The sequence below is a fragment of the Ctenocephalides felis genome, unplaced genomic scaffold (genome assembly GCF_003426905.1).
Source record: "Ctenocephalides felis isolate EL2017-DRISC unplaced genomic scaffold, ASM342690v1 CF-g0.4_SCAFFOLD_01492, whole genome shotgun sequence".
Classification (NCBI taxonomy): domain Eukaryota; kingdom Metazoa; phylum Arthropoda; class Insecta; order Siphonaptera; family Pulicidae; genus Ctenocephalides; species Ctenocephalides felis.
The window spans coordinates 37456707-37478896 of NW_020537646.1; the positions used below are offsets into that span (position 1 = coordinate 37456707).

The 22190-nt window shown below is 28.0% G+C and overlaps 1 protein-coding gene across 1 annotated transcript in view; it reads left to right on the plus strand.

Annotated features, from left to right (window-relative positions):
• LOC113371212 overlaps positions 1-22190 on the plus strand; it is a 516707-nt gene that overhangs the window by 435786 nt on the left and 58731 nt on the right. The window contains exon 3 of the mRNA XM_026611852.1: positions 12573-12667. Within this exon, the coding sequence (XP_026467637.1) occupies positions 12573-12667 (95 nt within the window). The remainder of the gene's footprint in view (positions 1-12572; positions 12668-22190) is intronic.

Genomic DNA, 22190 nt, shown 5'->3' on the forward strand with positions numbered 1-22190 from the left:
TTCTAATAGTGTGAAATTTCAAAAAAAGAAACTTAACACCCCTAGTTTCACATAGCAGTTTATTTAGTCAGAACGTTGGATTTATTGCATATAGTAGTCTATAAAAGCATTCAACTGTTGTTACCAAAATAAACTAGCGGAAAAATAACAAATTGAACTTCATCGTTGCGTTCAACGTTCTCTATAATTACCGTTAGTCATAGTTTCACAAAAGCATCCATTGTGTTTGTTTTTCTTGGGGCTTTGTTTGCATATTTTATTTATATAATAGTACGTGAATCATCAACATGAGCAAAACTTCTATTTATAGAATATATTTGTGAAAGTTAACAACAAATAGTTAACATATAACAAACAGATAGTTAGCAAGTTAATATCGTTGTTTTATCCACAAAAAATGTTTTTAGTATAAAAATATGGTATGTAAGTGAAAGGCATAACTAATACAAAATATAACTAGTGGGGTATATGGCATCGTGCCTTAAGGCAAATTTCTGGAACTTTCCGTAACATTTTCTTTTTTTAAAGATTAACATTTTTTAAAATTATTTACTCTGAAAAAATTAGATTTTTGAGAAACCATAAATTTTTGACAAAAATTTACTTTTTTGGAAAAAAATAGACTTTGATTAAAAATTTATTTTGAAACATTTTGGAAATTCTGAACTTTTTTTCAAAGCAATCGTACTGCTTTAGCTGCATAAAGACGAAATATCGAAGCGCGCAAGCGCCGCGTCGCCGTCTAACGGATAAACATTGGTACGGAACCCATAGGAATGTAAACAAAATTTATACTTATTGTAGAAATTTCTATAAAATATCTGATAATTTGATATGCATATGATCATTTTTGACCGCCAGACGGCATTTTTTCTTTTCTTTTTTCATTATATCTCCGAAACCGCTAGACCTGCTTTCATAAAAATTTGATCAGTTTCTTCATCTTGTTAATGCAAGTAAAATGTTATTTGAATGATTCAAATCGGACGCTCCTTTCTCTTAAAAACGGAGTTTTCGGCACTTTTTGCCCCGTATCTTCGGAACGGCTAGACCTGCCTCCGCCAAAAACTAATCAGCACGTTTACTTATCAATACCAATCGAATGTTTTTTGAATTATTCAAATCGCTTTATCCGTGTTCCCAAAATCGTCGACAAAAATTTGTATCCGCGCACACATACATGCACGCACACATACATGCACGCACACACACACATACACATACATTCATTTTTTTTAAGGTATGCCAAAATGTTCAGAAGGTTTTGAAACGTAAAGATATATAAAAATTTTCATTTTCGATTTTTTTGCAATTACTATAACTTGCCCTACGGGAAGTTAAAAATAGTTTACCCACTGTAAAGCACGGCACATTTAAATGGTTCTGGGTCTTATTAATAGTCTTTGCAAATACCAACCAAATTTGGAACTGATTCTATTTACATTGAAACTTAAACACTTGTTGAAATTCAAAGCATCAAGATTTTGATATATTATTACCGCGCTTTTTATTAAGACATTAAGCAAAACTCGATCATTCAATTTTAAATTATATATGTGGCATACGCATAGAATTGACTGATATTTAAAAAAATGAGGGAAAACATTTACAGTTTTGTTATAGATTTGTAGGACACCTTTTTCGCCATTAAAAACTGTTTTAACTTCAGATTTTAAGTTTCTAATATCTATATTTTTTGATAAAAATAAAATTAATCTTTCTGTAAACAAATTATGAACCTATTGCACTGTTTGTGCCCATCGGTAAATATGTGTGCAATCGTGTAATTGAAGGAGTGGACAACCCTTGATAAAAATAAATAGTTTTTTTGTAATAGGAAATATAGAAATTCAGTAAAAACACTTGAGATTTGTGGAATGAGTGTGAATATTCAGAGTTGTATGCATTTTTCAATTTCGGTTTATGAAAATAAAATTGAAAAAAAAAGATTCCCATATTTAAAGAAAACGTTTAACCTCTGACAACCCTTAATAAAAATAAATTGATTTTCAAAGTAAGGTTTGAGCATTATATTTAAGCTTAAAAATGTTAACTAATATTTTGTAAAAAATATTCAATGATTGAACTTGTTATAAAAAAAATATTAAATTACGAAAATGGCTATAAAAATAGGGATATGTGATATATAAGTAAAAATTTAGGGTTGTATATAATTATTAATGCCTCTTTATAAAAAATGAAAACAAAAAAATCGTTGAAATATTTTTAAACTAGTTGGTATTGGTATTTTGCCTTGAGGCAAGTTACATGAACTTCCCGATATGTATAAATAATCGACTTAATCAATAATAGACAAATTAATTTATGAGTGATTAAAAGTATTTCGAGTAAATTTATTACACAAATTTTGAAAAAATCTACAATTTTTATCATTGAACCAGTTTCCATAGGACTTTGATAGTTTAGTTTGTTCATTGAGACCAAGTACTCTATCGTTATACCAAGTCTAATTTTAATTTTAACAAACGTCAAAAAAACTAATCATTTTCTCAAACTTTGATGAATTTTTAAAATTAAACTACTGGTCGTAAGACCGCAATATTTTAGTAAGTTCTATAAGACCATGATATATATCGCCAAAAAAAGTTCTATAAAAATCGGCTTCAATTTTTTTTTCAACAGTTAATTACACGAAAACGGCTCGGTTGATTTTCACCTAAAACTAATCAGTATCATTCCCAACTAATATCTTTCGAACAGTTTTTGATTTTTTAAAATCGGTTCGGTAGGATGAGCTTAAATGTGGACGAAAAGTTTGTTTTTTCAGCAGTTAATTACAAGAAAACGGCTCGGTAGATTTTCACCTAAAACTAATCAGTATCATTTACAACTAATATCTTTCGAACAGTTTTTTATCTTTTAAAATCGGTTCGGTAAGATGAGCTTAAATGTGGACGAAAAGTTTAACACTTTTTTTTAAATTACGAAGAAACGGTTTGGCAGATCGTTGCACAAAACTCAAATGGCTTTTAAATTTCTAAAATCGGTTCAGGCGTTTTTGAAAAAACGTCGATCAAAAGTCTAATTTTGACAAATGCCAAAAAGACCATACTGATTTTTGCAAACTTTGACGAATTTTTAAAGCTGAACCAGTTGTCGTAGGGCCGTAATATTTAAGTATGACCTAGAAAACTATGGTATCTATCGTCATAAAAATAATCATAAAAATCGTCGAAATTTTTTTTAAAAAACTTTATTACAAGAAAACGGCCCGGCCGATCTTTACCAAAAACTATTCAGCACGATTCCCAACCAATATCTATCGAACGGTTTTTGAATTTTCAGAATCGATTCAGAATTGCGGGCTAAAACGTGGACGAAAAATTTTTCACTTTTCTGCAATTTACAAAGAATCGGCCTGGCCGATCGCCGCACAAAACTCAGAGACGGTAGTCCTCATCGAGATACATCAAATGGCTTTTAAATTTTTGAAATCGGTCCAGCCGTTTTGGAGAAAACGTCGATTTACGGCAAAAATTCTGTTCACACACACACACACACACACACACATACTTTTTCGAAATTTGGTCTCATTCGATTCAGAATGGCTTGAAACGTCGAGAAAACATAAAATTAGCGATTCGGATTTTTTTATGAAAACATAAACTTCTCCTTCGGGAAGGTAAAAAATGAGAGTGAATAACACTTATCACTTAGAGGTATGTAAAGTAGATAGTAGACGATGTATATCTTTAATTAGTTAACACCTATAAAAATTGCTAAACGTTTATTGATTTATTTCATAAATAGTATAGTCAATAATAATATTTTTATTCTCATTAAAATTTATATTGATTTGAATTGATCAATAATATTGAACTTAATTTTGTAAGATTCACTTTATGTGTACAAGTGTTGCCTTGAGACTATATTTAGTGTGTCGACTTTTGCTTCAATATTTATCTCGGGTTAAAATTGGTTATAATTTGTTATTGTAATTGTTAGTTCTAAAGGTATGAAAATCATTTGGAGGACAGATTGACTTTGCGGAAAATACTCTTCTAGCAAGACAGTTACCGATTCTCACTGCTTACAACAATTTGGAATTGCGATTTTCTTAGGTAATCTTATTTGAATCCAAAGTTCCAATTTTTTGTAATTTTTATAGTATTATTGTTATAAATCTTCCTTATTCGCACGAGGGACCCACGCAGAGACCTGTGATTGACAGATCACCCTTTTCACCGCGAACAATGCAAGGACGAAACAAAAAAGGGAACGAAATTCAATTCACTCAATTTTAAGTAATTTTCGCTCTTCCGCGGTTGCGAGACGTCGGATTTGATAAATATTTTTCGGAATTCTCCTTCGGCATGCATTATTGCTTTTATAATGTGATTGATGCTTCCGCTTCGGCCAAGTGCAAAAACTTGTTGGTCCGGCACGTTAGGAAGATGGATGCTGCTGGGTGCACGACTTCGATCATGTTCGAGCGTATTGAAAAACAAACAAACGTTACGGGTTTCAAGGATTTTTCACATACTGATGTTTTTCTTGAACGGAAAACCGCGGAAAACAATTAGGTTAATGCATTATTGACGCAGATGGAATTAGTGCACAATATTGTTATATGATTGTTATTATAAATTGATAGAGATGATAAAATTTCGGCTTTATACTTTTTTTACTAGATTTCTGTTTTTATAAAAAAATTTAGTATTATTTTCAAGGATCCGCGGGTAGTTAACACCGATATCTATAAAACAAGTAAATTTAAAAATTTCTTAACAACAATATCTGAACTTAGAGTGAAAATGTGTAACCTTGATTATTACAGCGTTGCTATCTCGAGAAAATTGGCAATGTCTGAAAATCCCTAACAAAAGTATCATCTTTCATTATTAGTTTTTTCGTTGCGTGAACTATTGGTTAGTTAAAATTATCTTAATATTATCTCTAAGTATATAAGTTATTTAACTGTTTTAGAAAATGTATTGTTAATTAACTTCCTGAAGGAGAAGTTTCTTTTCATCAAAAAATCCGAATCGCTAATTTTGTTTTCTCGACGTTTCAAGTCATTCTGAATCGAATGAGACCAAATTTGGAAAAAGTATGTGTGTGTGTGTATGTGAACAGATTTTTTGCCGTAAATCGACGTTTTCACGAAAACGAAATTTCGAAATGTCGAATTTTTTCTCAAAAATTTAAAAACCATTTGATGTATCTCGACGAGGACTATCGTTTGTCAGTTTTCTGCGAAGATCTGAAAAGCCGTTTCTTTGTAATTTGAAAAAAAGTGTTAAACTTTTTGTCCACATTTAAGCCTACCGAACCGATTTTAAAAAAATAAAAACTGTTCGAAAGATATTAGTTGGGAATGGTACTGATTAGTTTTAGGTGAAAATCTACCGAGCCGTTTTCTTGTAATTAACTGTTGAAAAAAAGTGTTAAACTTTTCGTCCACATTTAAGCTCATCCTACCGAACCGATTTTAAAAAATCAAAAACTGTTCGAAAGATATTAGTTGGGAATGGTACTGATTAGTTTTAGGTGAAAATCTGCCGTTTTTTTTGTAATTAACTGTTGAAAAAAAATTAAGACGATTTTCATAGATTTTTTTTTAAGCGATACATATCATGGTCTTATAGAACTTACTGTAATATTACGGCTTTACGACAAGTAGTTTAATTTTAAAAATTCATCAAAGTTTGAGAAAATGAGTAGTTTTTTTGACGTTAGCTAAAATTAAAATTTGACGATTTACTTGGTTTATTAATAAAGTACCTGGTCTTTAAACATACTGAACGATTAAAATCCTACTGAAACTGGTTCAATTATAAAAATTGTTGATTTTTAAATATTTGCTTTTAGAAAATACTCCGAGTTAACGTTTCAATTATGTGTAATAAATCCACTCGGAATTCTATTAATGACTCATAAATTAATTTATTTTTATTGATTAAGTCGATTATTTAAACATATCGGGAAGTTCATGTAACTTGCCTCAAGGCTAAATACCAAACCTACTAGTTTTAAGTTAGATTCAACGCTTTTTTTCATATAAACTCTATAAAAACTTGTACGTGGGTGGGATAAAAAGGGCCAACTGCCAAAGATGTGAACAATAAATAATAAAAGTATAAATGTAAATTTAGTTAAAAAAAATTTTACAAGAGATAAATTGAATAAATAGTTAATCCATCGTTGCTGATGAATATTTCTTACGAAATATCAGATCAAGGTTATGTACAATGTTATTTCTATAAAAAATGTTTATATTTTGCATTAGTATCACAATGTAGCTATTATTCCATAAAATCCGTTGCACGTAAAAATAAAGCATTGGATCTCTTTGCCTTCAGATCGTACTATTTAACCCCACCTATAGGGCAAGAACAAGCACGTAAATTTTGTTCCGTGTTCCCGAAATCGTCGACAAAAATTTGTATCCGAACATACATACATACACGCACACACACACAAGCATCCATTTTTTCTAAGGTATGTCAAAATGTTCAGAAGGTTTTAAAACGTAAAGATCTAAAAAATTTCATTTTCGATTTTTTTGCGATTACTAGAACTTGCCCTACGGGAAGTTAATAAACATATTTATGTATAATTTATGAAATCAGTTTTCTCATTTTTGATAATTTACCAGAAAATATATAACACAGATTTACTTTTTAATGTGATAAATGTTTTTAAAATACACAATATTTTGTAATCAAAGATTATACGCTAGACATTGTCAGTATTTTTTTTTTAATTTTAATTGGGCATGTTCTAAAGTTAAATAATAAATTGGTTTTATTAACAAACTTTATCCTAATTATCGGAAGAAGAATGTAAGAATTACAGTAATTTATTTAGCACATGACTAACGTTATTAATAAAAAAAACAAGTGGCTTCACAAGTTTTTACCGTAATTTACGAATTGCAGATTCCGGCAATTTTTCTTTGCCAACAAGTATATATCCATAACTTACTAATATATTTTATTCCTCTGCTCATCATAAATCTAGGAAATTCAGATTTCTCGCAGAGGAAATAAATTCAAACAATGTAATTCAATTAATAATTCAAAGAATTAAAATCAATCAATTTCACCCCCAATGTGTTTTTCAAGAAAATTCTAAGAATTCTATCTCCGTAGATTCCTTAATGGGCATCTTTAATTAATTTTCACTTGGGGTGTTCTATTTTTGCAATAATCCTTCAATACTTGGCAGCAATTCATGCGTACGGTAACTGGAAACGGCGTCACGTCAAATAGATATAAATTAAACATGGGACTCGGGCTAAAAGTCGTGGTGATTCGAAGCGAACACTGGCGAGGTTGACGTATAAAAGATTTATTGAGTTAATATCGAGTTCTGAGTTCATCTGTAATATAAATATAATGTCGAATGTTCATTGTGCGGATATTTTAAATATTTATATAGTATATTTAATTCATTTGCAATAGACGTTTGGTATGGTTATGGTTACGGTGGAGATTATTTATTTTATCACAATTCATTAATAAGTAAAAGCTATAATCATTTAAACATTTTCAATAAAAAAATCCGATTTGCTTATTTTATGTTTTGACATTCCAAGCCATTCTGAATCGAATGAGACCAAATTTGAATGTATGCATGTGTGTGAACAGATTTTTGACTTTTGTCCACGTTTTATTCTGAATCGATTTTAAAAATTCAAAAATTATGCTGAAGATTTCATTTGGTAGTCGTGCTGATTAATTTTGGATAAGAATCGGCCGAGCCGTTTCTTCATAATTTACTTGTAAAAAAACTTTTTTCAATGAAACTTTGCATTTAGATAGATCATGGTCTTAAAGAACATACTAAAATTTTACGACCCTACGGCGAGTAGTTTAATTTTAAAAATTCATCAAAGTTTGAAAAAATTTGATAGTCAAAATTTTGTTGGTTTAGCAAAATTTTGATTCTTTAGCGAAATGATTAAATATATCAGATCAAAATATTATTAACATATAAATTACAAAAACACGTAGATCTAAATGTATGGTCTATATAGATACTTAAATATTATATTTTCTATTCATGCGGTACAATTGTCATTTATAATAAAAAAATTAAGAATTTAATTTGTAGTGTATTAAAATGATTTGTAATTTAACACTGTTAATAAAATTTTCTTTTAAACTCAATATTTATTATTTTGTAATAGTTTAACAGAATTAGTATTGATCATTTACATACCGAATATGTAGTTTCATTCACTAATTTTGATAAGAGGCAATTAGTAGTGCAACTAGGAGTGCATGGCATTGTGCTCCAAGGCCGTGATATCAAATGCTTTCAAAGAGTTTATAATAAATGTTACAGCATTCATCAATCGAATTTTATAGGTAGTATAAAAGCGCTTATAAGTTGGATTATATATATTTATATGAAAAGTAAATAAACAAAAATTAATCAAGCGGAATTAGAATGAACGAACTTGTTTCATATTTCAAAGAATTATATTATTTAAATTACAAATTTAAATTTATTTATTTCAAATATATAAGGGAACTTCGGAATTTTTGGAGATACAAATTTAGTTTTCACAACACATGTGAAGTTTTAAATTTAAAACAAAATTTCCTCTCCAAAAAACTAATTGTTTTTTTCACAAGCAACACAATTTTCAAATCATTCAAATATGATGCTTTGTTCGATCAAAAACTACGATTTTTTACACTTTTAGCTCTTTATTCCTGAAACTCTAATCTTTGCCAAAAACTAATTACCACATCCTCTCATCATCGCGAATTGATTGCTTTTTATTATTTAAATTATTTTTTATTTTCTCTGCAATAAAAGATTTTATTTAGGTGGTGCTATTATTCCAATGTATAGAGAATCCTGATTACGCGTATTACAGAATTGAGTGCATGGTAACAAACATGTTTCTTCTAAGTACTTATTGATTTTACAATATAGAGTATAATGAAGATATATGTCTTTAGCATTTATCTCAATATTACAACAGAATGCATTAAAATATTTTCTCAATATTTTATTTTCTTACATTGGACTTTGCTACTGCTTATTTTAATGGTTATTTCAAAATACGCAATTGATTGCGCATTGTCTGATTTATACAATTGATTTATATGCTTCATAAATAATTTTTGCAATATATATATATATATATATATATATATATATATTTAAATAAATAATATATATATATATATATATAATGTTCTCTGTTATTATCTAATATAGATGTACATATAACACATGTTACGTACCAATATTATTATATGTATTTATAGGCTCGCTTATGCCTCCTATCGACAGTAGCAGTTTCTTCCAAATCCTACAACTGTAAAAACATTCATATTCGCAGCTTTCAATGTTTCTCATGTATTATTCAAAGTTCGGTTCGAATTCGCGAAACACATATTTTGATAATGTTGGCCCAGTCGAAAATCTGTTTACTGTGGCACTAATATTTTATTACAGGCTAGGGAGATATTTTCACGGAAGGGATGTCAAAAATTGTGAAAATCTCGATGCTTCAAATTGTGGGTTACGTTAGAATAAAGTAATATTGGTATATTTAACGACATTTTTCCTATGCAGTAAGGATACATAAAACAACATATAATGAAACAGATAGTAATCATAAATTTTTATTTATACAAATGTTATAGGAAATTATAGGAAACTATTTTGGTATTTGGTCAATATAAAATTTATTAGAACATATATTGCATTATGGATTTTTAGATATTTGGATATTATTTTCTATTATGCTGTACTTTATTCATCATGCGGTATAATTATATTTGTAATTTAAAATAATTAATGGTAGTTCGATTTTTTGGACTAATATTAATATTCATTTAAATTTTAAAGTATTTTCAACTATTAGTAATAGAAGCTACAAATATTTAGTTACATATTTTACATATATATATATATATATATTATGTACAAGTGATAAACAGTTTTGATATTTTTCGAATATGCTAAAACTTTGTCATTTTTTTTTCATCCCTATTATTTTCTCGATTTCGTATGTCGAGAGTTTCTATGTTTTTGCTCTTTCGACAAGTCACCGGCTAAACGATGATTTAGCACTCTCTTCTGAACGCGAACCCGAGGACGAGTGACTTATAATAATTCGTATTTGGGGAGTAGAAATAACAAGGGATGATTTGGTATAATTTGAAATATTGTGCTATTATATTTGGAAGTACCTTAATAGAGGAGCATACATGAAGTATGTTTAACCTTCGTGGACACATTGTTTATTTTATATAGGAATGGATTTCATCGGTTTATGATTGTAATAAATCGATATGATAATACTCAGTTGTTTCGTGTGATGTGATTTGTTATTGACTATAAACTCATATACAATAATTTATATTTAATATTTGTCACAAATATTAATGGTATTACGCAATTGCGAAAGCCAATAATAATGAAAGTGATTTCATATCGGTTTTATTATTATTCATCAAATATGATTTGCATAATATATAAATTAAACTGATGTATTAATATTTTAATATTACAATACTCTTACCAATAAATCTTGTTTTGTATACGCGCATCGATTTGATGAAAATACGGTGGAGCGATCGTGTACATTTATATGTACAATATATAAAATTTATAAAACAAACTAGAATGTTCCTGAAACTCTAGAACTGTTCAGTTATTGTGATTATAGTATTAGATCGGTGGTATAGAGAGGTTGATAATATTAATTTAAATAAAATTCATTATCATTTCACAATGTATTTTTTAATTTATAATAGCACTGATGAATGAATTAGATATGCAATAACACAAGGAATTATTTTAGTAAATTAAAAAACAATTAAACACAAAGGTTCTATAAGCTCATGACACTTCTTCTTTATATTGAGAGTTTCTTTACCTGTTTTCAACCTAATAGTTATTTTCTCTATTTGTGATTACCTTTTACATAGGATAGTTTTAAGTATTCAGATATTCAATATAAATATTTAAATATGATTTAAGTGTGAAGCTTAATAATTAATATTTAATAAATTTCATCATCTTATTCAATTTTATGCATAATTTGCGGCTCTCGTAGCAGAAGTTTTAAATATATTATAAGGGTACTTAATCTATCAACTTTAATAATAACTTTAAGAACAATATTAATTATATATACATATTTCTGTATTACATATCGTTTTCCCTTGGAATATCCTTGTTTAATATAATCCCTTATATTAAATTCATGTGAACTCACCATATGAAATAATGTAACGCTCCAAGTGCTAAACAGTTCACATTAAACGTCTCCGGATTCCATACGGGCGAAAACTTTGAACACAACATCTGCATAGACAATTCAAGCCAAATATATAAGTTTAAATATAGTATAAGCAAGATGTCTCAGTGTATAATAGTAACTATACATAGTAATATACAAATGTTGGTACAATGGGTAAATAAGGAAATATTATGAACAACAACTATATTTTTTTTAATTTTCCGTGTCCTATGATCTCGCTGTATTTTTTATTACCTAGTTTGATTAAAATGCAATCCATTAGTTATTATTTTTGTTTGCAATAACTTTTTATATACTTCTGATTGTTACAAAGCACTTATCCTATAGTTTTTACAAGCAACTCATGTATAAGTAGCAACTAATGTATAAGTAGCATAGTCATAGCTACATAATATACTTCATATAATTTATAGATATACAAGTATTACATCTGAAATCTGATACATAATAATTTATCTTAGGTAGCATACTCTTATATCACCTGTAAAATGTACTTTATATAATATATAGAAAGTATTAACCCTTTCCTTAGGAACATCGAATATATGCGTCTCCGGTGTGACGGCAAGATCGCATTTAGATATAAATTATTGACAATTTTTAACTAATTCTGATTTGTTAATATGGTTTTAGTTTTCTAGAGTGTAATATATAATTTTGAAATATATTTTTATTGATAAAGATTGGAAAATTTAAGAATAGTTTGTGTGACAATTGAGTGGAAAACACCTCCGTAGTAGCAGGAGTATGAAATATGATTCAGATTGCAACAAAAAAGTAATAATGTGTTTTAAAAGTATTTTTTATTTAGTGGAATGTAGGTTGAAGCTTGCAAAGTAACTATTATTACATTAATATTAAAATGAACATATTTTGTTAAGCTATGATAGGTTATTGTTAAGGTGAATACAAGGAATAAAGCATCTATTATTTGGAAGGAAATTATTCATACATTTAGTACGAATACTTTAGTATTCGAAAAGAGTTGAATATACAAAAATGCAATATAGCGGAGAAATAATTTATGGATAGATTATTGTTTTTCAAATTCTTGGAAAGTTTGTCTATTCGGTTATCGTTTCTCATACAATTCCAAATTATGCAAAATATGTAATTAGTAGTTGATTAATATCCAATCTAATATATCCTCCTGCAAATTCATCAAAATCCTGTCCCATAATTCGTAGTCCTCCGATCCTGCGTGCAATATATCTTGTGTTCACTTTGCGTGAAAGTGGCTGCCGTAGTGTATATCGGCAATAGGTCTATCTATAGTCAGCTGTTTCTCTAATAACACATGTTCCTCTATCCGCAGATACTGAACTTGTGTACCGGGACGCCTACGGCGGACTCTCCATACTGAATGCTGAGAATATGACCACGAGGGTGCTCATGACCAACTCGACATTTGTGAGTACTTGTTAACTACTATATTACTTTCATAATTCGATTAAATGAGAATATATGGGAAAGTGGGATAAATGAAATTGATCTTAACACTCGGGAAGTATTATATATGTGGAATGTATCATATCAAACGACATTTTTGAAATACTATCACTTCTTTGTTTCCATTTTGCACTCTTTTTATTTAGTTCAATTTTTGATGCATCGCAAATCCATCGAAAATTTGTTCTGCTTGGTTTTTCTTAAATTGGACAAATATTCACTTGCTTTAGATTAACGTATTTGAAGACAAGCATAATGCTCATAAAATGCAGTTGAAAGCGCAATGTTTATAATTAAAATATAATATTTTAAAATGATTTTTTTGACAAATTTTATATCTATAAGAACAACATTTCAAATTTTTCTATGTGCAATACTAATATAATTTAGAAATTTTTACTTAGCAACTTCTGCCCTTTAAACTTATGTAATTCTATAACTAATAATAGACAAACTTGATGACCATAATATTCTACTGTCTCTAAAGAATCACTATGTGTCTTAGCCTTACCATACAAAAATAAACTTAACTTTTTGTGCAAAAATAGTTTATAACCTGAATTATATCTGAATAGTTAACAATTTTAACATAGACGCTAATACTATTTTATATTCACCCGCACAAAATCTTCTTTTAATATTGATTGCCTTGAATAAAGTTTACGTAATCATATAATCATATTAAGATTTTATACATATGGTAAACGCCTTTAGCAATACATATTTAATTTCAAATATTTTTTTCTTTTACAGTAGTACTATGCTCACTGAACATATTTTTTGTAGCCCAGGCCAATCAGAAGAAAAGTAGTCTAAATTATTTTTTTAGACCATTCCTGTTTATTTGAGACGCAATTTGTGGTTTTGTCGTCGAAGACACCGTCAACAGGCTTGCACGTGCACTTTATCTTTGCATACTTTGTTGCAAGTCTATGAGTCATGCTAATTGCGTTGTTCATATTGACTGTTATAAAGAATTTATAATATTATTTATTAGCCCTTATATACATATAAAATCTTTATACATGATGTTTTTTCAAACTTTGATGAATTTTTAAAATAAACGTTTATCGAAGGGTCGTAATATTTTAGTGATATCTATAAGATCATAATATCTATCGTCAAATAAATTCATAAAATTCGTTAAATAAAAATTCAACAGTTAATACAAAAACACAGACTGGCCGAGATACATCGAATGACTTTTAAATGTTTGAAATCGGTCCATCCATTTTTGAAAAACGCCGACAAGATGTCGAAGAGGAAACATAAAATTATCAAATCGGATTTTTTGGGGAAAACATACACTTTTTCTTTAAGAAAATAATGAATATATTTCTTTCAATCTCTACCATTCTACATTTAAATCTTTATTTGTAATATTCTTCACAAAAGTCTTTTTGATAACTTTCTTCAACTTTTCACTTTACCTTATTTAGTATTCAGTACGTCTTTCTTAGATGTTCTGAAATAAAAAAACAATTAGTCAGTACATGCGGAATTAAATACCGGCATTTAAATTCAAATGAAGTTCTCATTTAAGATATCTTGTAATTTGTAATTAGCATAAAAGTGTGCAAAGTGCAGTTGAACTAAATAATAAACGAAAGATATAATGAGCAGCGTTTGTATTGCACCATTGTTTCTGTAATGGATAGTTGTTATTTATGATAAGAACTCGCAAACTAATTGCTTTCATCCTATTAATATAATAAGATACTATGAAAAGCTCTGAATGTATACCAATATAGATGAAATATGTGCAGTTTGTTTTGTGAATTGTCTTAAAAACCATTCTACTAAAACTGAGTTTGGTTAATTACATTAATAAACTTCAATTGAAATTAGTTTGCCAATCTAATCTACTTTATATCTGAATTATTAATGTGGGATATTGTTCATCTGAATTTAATTGTGTAAGAAAATGAACACTGTAATCTACGATCCTATACATTTGAGTTTATTTTCTTCTTTATTAGTAATAGTCTAATATGACACAATCACTTACCCTAATTGATCCATGTATATTGCAGGTCATATTCCAAATTTTTCGTTATTTTGCCAAACTAGTGGTGTATGGCATTGCGCCTTAAGGCAAACTGCTGGAACCTACCGTACCAGAATTATATATTCGAGGAAAAAAAAATCAGTAATCAATAAAAATTGATCAATGATTTACAACAATTGTTTTATACTTTTTCAAATAGATAATTATAATCACTATATATTTTCTAGTTCATAAAATATACATACAGTGAGGATCTTATCGCTCAAAGCACTAGAGAAAATTTACATTAGCAGAAGGGGAATGAATAAATCCACCTGAGTTAAGATTAGAATAACGCATTTGAAATATATACATTTTGAAACTGAATTGGAAAATTTAAAATTCATATTTGAAGTATAAAACTTCTGAACTGAAATTTGCTTGAACCGTATAAGTAAACCTTAAAAATGAAAAATCTTGCTACGGAACCCGACAAAATTGTAACAAAAAAATTAATACTATTTTTTAAAAACTTCATCAAATATTTAATAATTTGATGTGCATACCAAATATTATTTTTTTACTTTTTCCTCTGTATCTCCGAACCTGCTAGACCTACTTTGCCAAAATTTTATCGACTATTAATTTCGTCATTACAAGTAAAATGTTTTTTGAATCTTTCAAATCGAGTACTCCGTTCTCTCAAAAACAGAATTATCATTTTTGTCACTTTTTGCCCCATATCTCGGAAACGGGTAAACATGTCTTCACCAAAAACTAATCAGCGCGTCTTCATATCAATGGGAATCAAATGTTTTTTGAACCATTCAAATCGGTTGATTTGTGCGCCCAAAATGTGGTCCAAACATACATTTATTCTACACACACACACACACACGATGTATGCCAAAATGTTCAGAAACCTTCGAAACGTAAAGATATGCAAAAAAAATATTTTTATTTTTTTGCGATTACTATAACTCACTCTACGGGAAGTTAATAATTATATTTTTATTTGATATGACTCATAATTATAAATTAATTCTTTAACGTTGTCAAAAAAACCAATATCAATATTTTTTACTTTGCACAAATACGGGAAATGTAGCAATTTTTGCAAAGAAATATCAATTTCATCATTATTTCAAATGTTATCATTTGCAAAAACGTAACTCTACATCTTATAAGGGAACAAAAAATAAGTTTTTATAAACATATACATATACAAAAAACAATTGCAAAACAATTCACTTTCTGTTTTTTCATAATTGAAAAGCCTAGCTAAGATTTTAAATATTGATATTAGTTTTTTTCATTGGAATATAAAAAACATCCCATTTCAGAAAAAATTCATGTTGCTGAAAAAATTGTGATATAATATCACTGTCCATATCCATCCATTATAACGTCAAAACGTTGTATTTTGAATCTAGATAATTGAAAGCTCTTAACAGATATTATTGAAATACATCATACACCTTTTGCAGCGTACACCCGAAACAAATTAAGCATAATATTCTTTTTCCGACACGACACGACAAAGCACTCACAATTCCTATAATTTACATTCCATGTCATGACCGCGTAATGCGCACATCCAGCACCCAGATTTGTTGACATTTACTTGACAGACGCGACATGATTTAATTTTGTAGGCTGGAATGGCGGAAATTGTTGGAAAACTTGTTCGATATTGGAACTGGATTCAATTCAAGAGAATTTATTTATAACTAACCAAATTAACCAAAAAACTCATTGCTATTAAATAAAATTTCTCCCACTAAAAATTATTAGAATAATTTGCTTATTTTTTCATATTTTGAAATTGTTGTGATTATTACAGTATTCTTCTATTTGGTATTTGAGCTAGTGCGATGCTCAAAAAATTGATCAAGTCTTGAGTTCAATAATAAATAAAGTATACTTACAAGTAACAAATAACTGCTTATGCCTAAAAATTTTTTATCAAAAATAAAAACTTCAGTATGCAATTATTAGAGCAATATTAAATCACCATAATCAATAAATTTACATGTGGCACTTTTACCAAATTAAATAAACTATATATTATGATTAGTTTTAGTGAATTTTTCAAAATTAGCTTCATCCTTTCATCCTTATTATTTTATAAATTTGTAAATTACAACATATGGTCTGAATTCATAATTAACTTTCCGAATGAGAAGTTTGTTTTCATCAAAAATTCCGATTTGCCAACTTTGTTTTCTCGACGTTTCAAGCCATTCTGAATCGAGTGAGACCAAATGTGGAAAAAGTATGTATGTGTATGTGTTTGTGTGTGAACAGATTTTTTACCGTAAATCGACGTTTTCTCAGAAACGGTTGGACCGATTTCAAAAATTTAGAAGGCATTCGATGCACCTCGATAAGGACTATAGTTTGTCAGTTTTGTGCGACGATCGTCCAAGCCGTTTCTTTATAAATAGCAGAAAAGTAAAAAATTTTCGTCCACGTTTTAGCCCACAATTTTGAGTCGATTTTGAAAATTCAAAAACCGTTTGAAAGATATTGGTTGGGAGCCGTGCTTTATTAGTTTTTGGTAGAGATCGGTGGTTTCCTTGTAATAAAGTGTTAAAAAAAATTTTAGACGATTTTTATTATTATTTTTATGACGGTAGATACCATAGTCTTATAGTTCATACTAAAATATTATGGCCCTACGACAACTAGTTTAACTTTAAAAATTCGTCAGAGTCTGCAAAAATTTGTATGCTATATTTTCTAAAGTCAAAATCGGACGGCAATTTTTATTGAGGCTAAACCGGTGGAGCGAGGGTTATATATGATTTTAAAATATTGAATACTATTTAATTATACAGTAGACAACAGTTATTTTTTTATTTTTTAATTAGCATTGCGGATCTTTAATAAGAACTTTATTATTCGATTGCATATGTTATATTATTTTATAATTAAGGTGTTATATTTAGATTATATTTTAGTTGTATAAAATTCAATTTGATTTTTTCCACGATTAACTTGAGAGAAATATAATTTGTTTGTCAGTCTCTATAATTTTTGTTAATTTTCCTGTTATAAGCCAATAGCTATAATAAAACATTTTTTTAACAATTGAACTAGTACTTGTTCAAATATTAAACTGATACAAATCAAATTGAGTTACTAAATACTAAATAATTTGTGTTAAGTCTAGTATTCATTAAAATTATATATTTATTTGCGAACTAATTATTTTATCCCAACTAATTTCAACTTTTTTTGATATTTTATCCTCATAGTTGTTTGTGAATTAGACAAGGAGTGTTTCTGAATTTATTAGTTTGATTGATTTCATGGTTAATTTATTTATCATTTAGTTTAGTTACTTGAACAAAGAAATTTTAAATAAATTACACTAATTTATGCATTAAATTTTTAATATAGAAAGTGTTCGATAAGATCTTTATCAGTTGTGATTAAAACTCGATCTTATAATTTATTTTCATGTACTTGTGTAGCTATGCCAAAACTAAGGTTTACTCGAAAATATCCAACTTGAAAAAAAATGATGCTGATATTATTTTATTCAATAGAGAAAATTAAACAATCATAAAATATCTTCATACCTTCTTGAAGAATGCATTATATTCAATCAGTCTGGCATTATTCAAATAATCTGACATTTGTATGAATCTCGATTTATTTATATTGCTAGATACATGTAGAATTCTACTTCATATAACGTTTCTAAAATCTATTTGAATGAAATATTTTAACCACGGATGTGTAAATTGCACACATATTTTCTCATATACTTTTATTACTTTTTTGGGGTTTCATAACGTTGCGCTCCAAGTCCATATTTCACTTTAATATATCTATTCAATAATAAATTATTTTATAGATATAAAAATCTTGTTTCACGTATTTAATAAATACGTTTTAGCAGCATCAAACTCAGGGTATAAATCTGCTTATATTTTATTTTCTGGATTTAATGTTTCTCAGTTTATTGTTGACGTACTAAAGAATCTAAACCGCTAAGAATCATATTATAAATGTTTTATATTATAAATATTTTTGTTACCTAATACGATTTTTTATAAACATATTCTCACTGCATGCATCAATTCAAAATTTATAGGTTGAATTAAATTGAATGGAGATTATTAAAATTGAATCGAGTGATATGTTTTTGTACATAATACATATAAAAATTATATATATTGTACTGCTGTTTAAGGGTTGTTAGAATATATACTTTAACAAGTATCATAAATAAATTAATTTTTCTAATTTTACTTGTTGTATTTTACTAAAATATGAATCTTAATAATAATTAATATGTGTTAATATTAATATGTGTTAATATTAATATAGTGTAAAAAAACTAAAGCAATCAAAACTCTCGCACTTTGACATGCAGACATTTTTAAACGGTTTTATAGTTGCTTTTGCACATATCTTTTGAAAACTTCGGATTGTAAAAACAAATTGAAATGCATTACATAATTCAAAAATATTCTAAGTACAAAATCAATAAACATTTTGTTAATACGATCTGGTATTTTCTATCAACCCAAATATCATAATCTATTTGGGTATTAAATATAAGCATACATAATATTTTTAATCAAATCAGTTTTAGAAAGTGTACGATTTATAAATATTTTGAAAATGTTGACTTCCAGCCAACAAAAAGTCCTGTAAAATATATTTGACTTTGTTTGGGATATAACATTCAAAAATCGTATTCTTTATTCAGTGTTTCATGGGTTTCAAAGGAGCTTTAGGGATTTTATTATTCGCACATCTCATAACACCAAATGGATTCTGCTAAATGTATTTGTATATTCCATTACACAATAATTATTATACGTTGGGGATAATGGTTCGAGTGTATATTCTTTTTCATTTTTATTATATCAAATTTAAATTTAAAAAGAAATTATATAAGAACGCGGTTGTGAAGCAAATGAATTTATTTGATTTATTTTGACTCCAGCAACCAAATTGCTTAGTTAGTAGATATAGTTAGTTTATGGCTATGTCCTTCCCACTTTTACATAATAAATTTTTTGTCAATATTGGATTTATAATGATATTAACAGCAATAAAACTAGTAGTAGTCATTATGTAAGTTTTTTTTTTTTAAATTTAGTTTCAATAAATATTTTTACAGTATTTTTAATACATTTTTAAAAAATGGTATTGTTTTTATTGCTCTTAAAAATGAGCATATTAATTTTAAGTGTTTTAGAAAATTTAGGAAAATTTAGTTTTACAATTAAAAATGCCATTATTCTTAACGAGAACAACGCAATCGAACTAGTTGGTATTGGTATTTAGCCTTGAGGCAAGTTACATGAACTTCCCGATATGTGTAAATAATCGACTTAATTAATAAAGAATACATTAATTTATAAGTGATTAAAAGTATGCCAAGAGGATTTATTACACATCATTAAAAACAAACGAACACGTTAACTCGGAGTATTTTCAAAAGCAACTTTCAAAAAATAAACAATTATTATATTTGAACCAGTTTCCGTAAAATTTTAATGGTTTAGTATGTTTATTAAGACCAAGTACTATATTGTTATTGCAAGTAAATCCTCTAATTTTAATTTTAGCTAACGTCAAAAAAACTACTCATTTTCTCAAATTTTGATGATTTTTTAAAATCAAACTACTTGTCGTAAGGCCGTAATATTACAGTAAGTTCTATAAAACCATGATATATATCGCTAAAAAAAATCCATAAAAAACGACTTAAATTTTTTTAACAGTTAATTACAAGAAAACGGCTCGGTAGATTTCACCTAAAACTAATCAGTACCATTCCCAACTAATATCTTTCGAACAGTTTTTGATTTTTTAAAATCGGTTCGGTAGGATGAGCTTAAATGTGGACGAAAAGATTAACACATTTTTTTCAAATTACAAAGAAACGGCTTGGCACAAAACTGACAAACGATAGTCCTCGTCGAGATACATCGAATGGCTTTTAAATTTTTGAAATCGGCCCAGCCGTTCTCGAAAAAACGTCGATTTACGGCAAAAAATCTGTTCACATACACACACACACACACACACACATACTTTTTCCAAATGTAATCTCACTCGGTTCAAGATGGTTTGAAACGTCTAGAAAACATAAAATTAGCGAATCGGTTTTTTTATGAAAACATAAACTTCTCCTTCGGGAAGTTAACAAAATCATTGATCATAATGCAAACATTACAGATATATAACATTGCTAATAGCGTTTGAAAAGGTATCATAGATATTTTTTCTTTACTAAATTATGCAATAGTTATTTTTATTTTTATATTAAATTGTACATAAAAATATTTAAAGTGTTGTATTTGAATAATACATAATGCAAATAGTTCTGTTAGGTTAAACAATCGTTATTAGTTTAATTTTTTTTTAAATTTTAAACGTTGGGTAAAGTTTTAAATGAGCCTTCAATTTTGTTATGAGCACATAAAGTTTAGTAAGCTATAAGCAAAATTGTAAGCTGGTTGTTTTCCTCATCCATTTGTATATATCATGAATTGATTAATTAATATCTTGACTATACTGCATATTTACAGATGTTGCGTTAAACTTATTTATATGTATGTATGTATGTATATATATATAATATATATATATATATATATATATATCTTTTATGTAAAATTTACGTGTCACAAAGTTTGATCCCGTAGTCCTCCGATACAGCTTTACCGATTCTTACCAAATTTTATATGCGTATTCAGTAGGTCTGAGAATTGGAAACTATCTATTTTTTATACCTTTAAGTTTCAATTTCTAATTTATTTTTATTGAGGATCGTCCATCCCTCTTATTTTCCCCTTGTAGAAATATGAAAAGCAATTTTTTTCAAAGAAAAGAGATTAAATATTATAATTTAAAGATACAACAGTTTTGGATTGGGAACTATAAAATTTTCCACTCTCTCGTTTTTTTCAATTTCAGTCAATTCGTTAAGCATGCCACATAACAATATAATTTAAAAATTAATTATCAAGTTTTGCTTCGTTATTCAAAAATTAATCAATTTATATAAAAGCGTGGTAATAATATATGATAATCTTTAAACTTCAAATGTGCCAATTCAATTTAAATAAAATTAGTTTTAGATTAGTTTGGCTGTTGCGAAAACTATCAATATAACCCGGAAACAGTTATATGTAGCATGCTTCGCAGTTGGTAAACTATTCATATATTTTTTGTTAGCTGCTCATTTCACGCATATACATTCGCAATCAGTTAGTTATTTTTACACTAAGCGTCTTAGACTAAAAATATTTTTTTGGAAGAACAACGTTCTGGCCGGGCCAGCTCGTATACATATATATATTATATATAAGGTAAAAATGAACAGGTTTTTTCTGCATCATACTATATAAACGTTTGAAAGAGCTATCGTTCTCTGTAGACGAACGCAGTTGTTGTTGAAAAGCTCTCCAGAGTCCAAGAGGTGGTTGCTATCCATTACTGTTGTAAATTGGCCATCTAGGTATA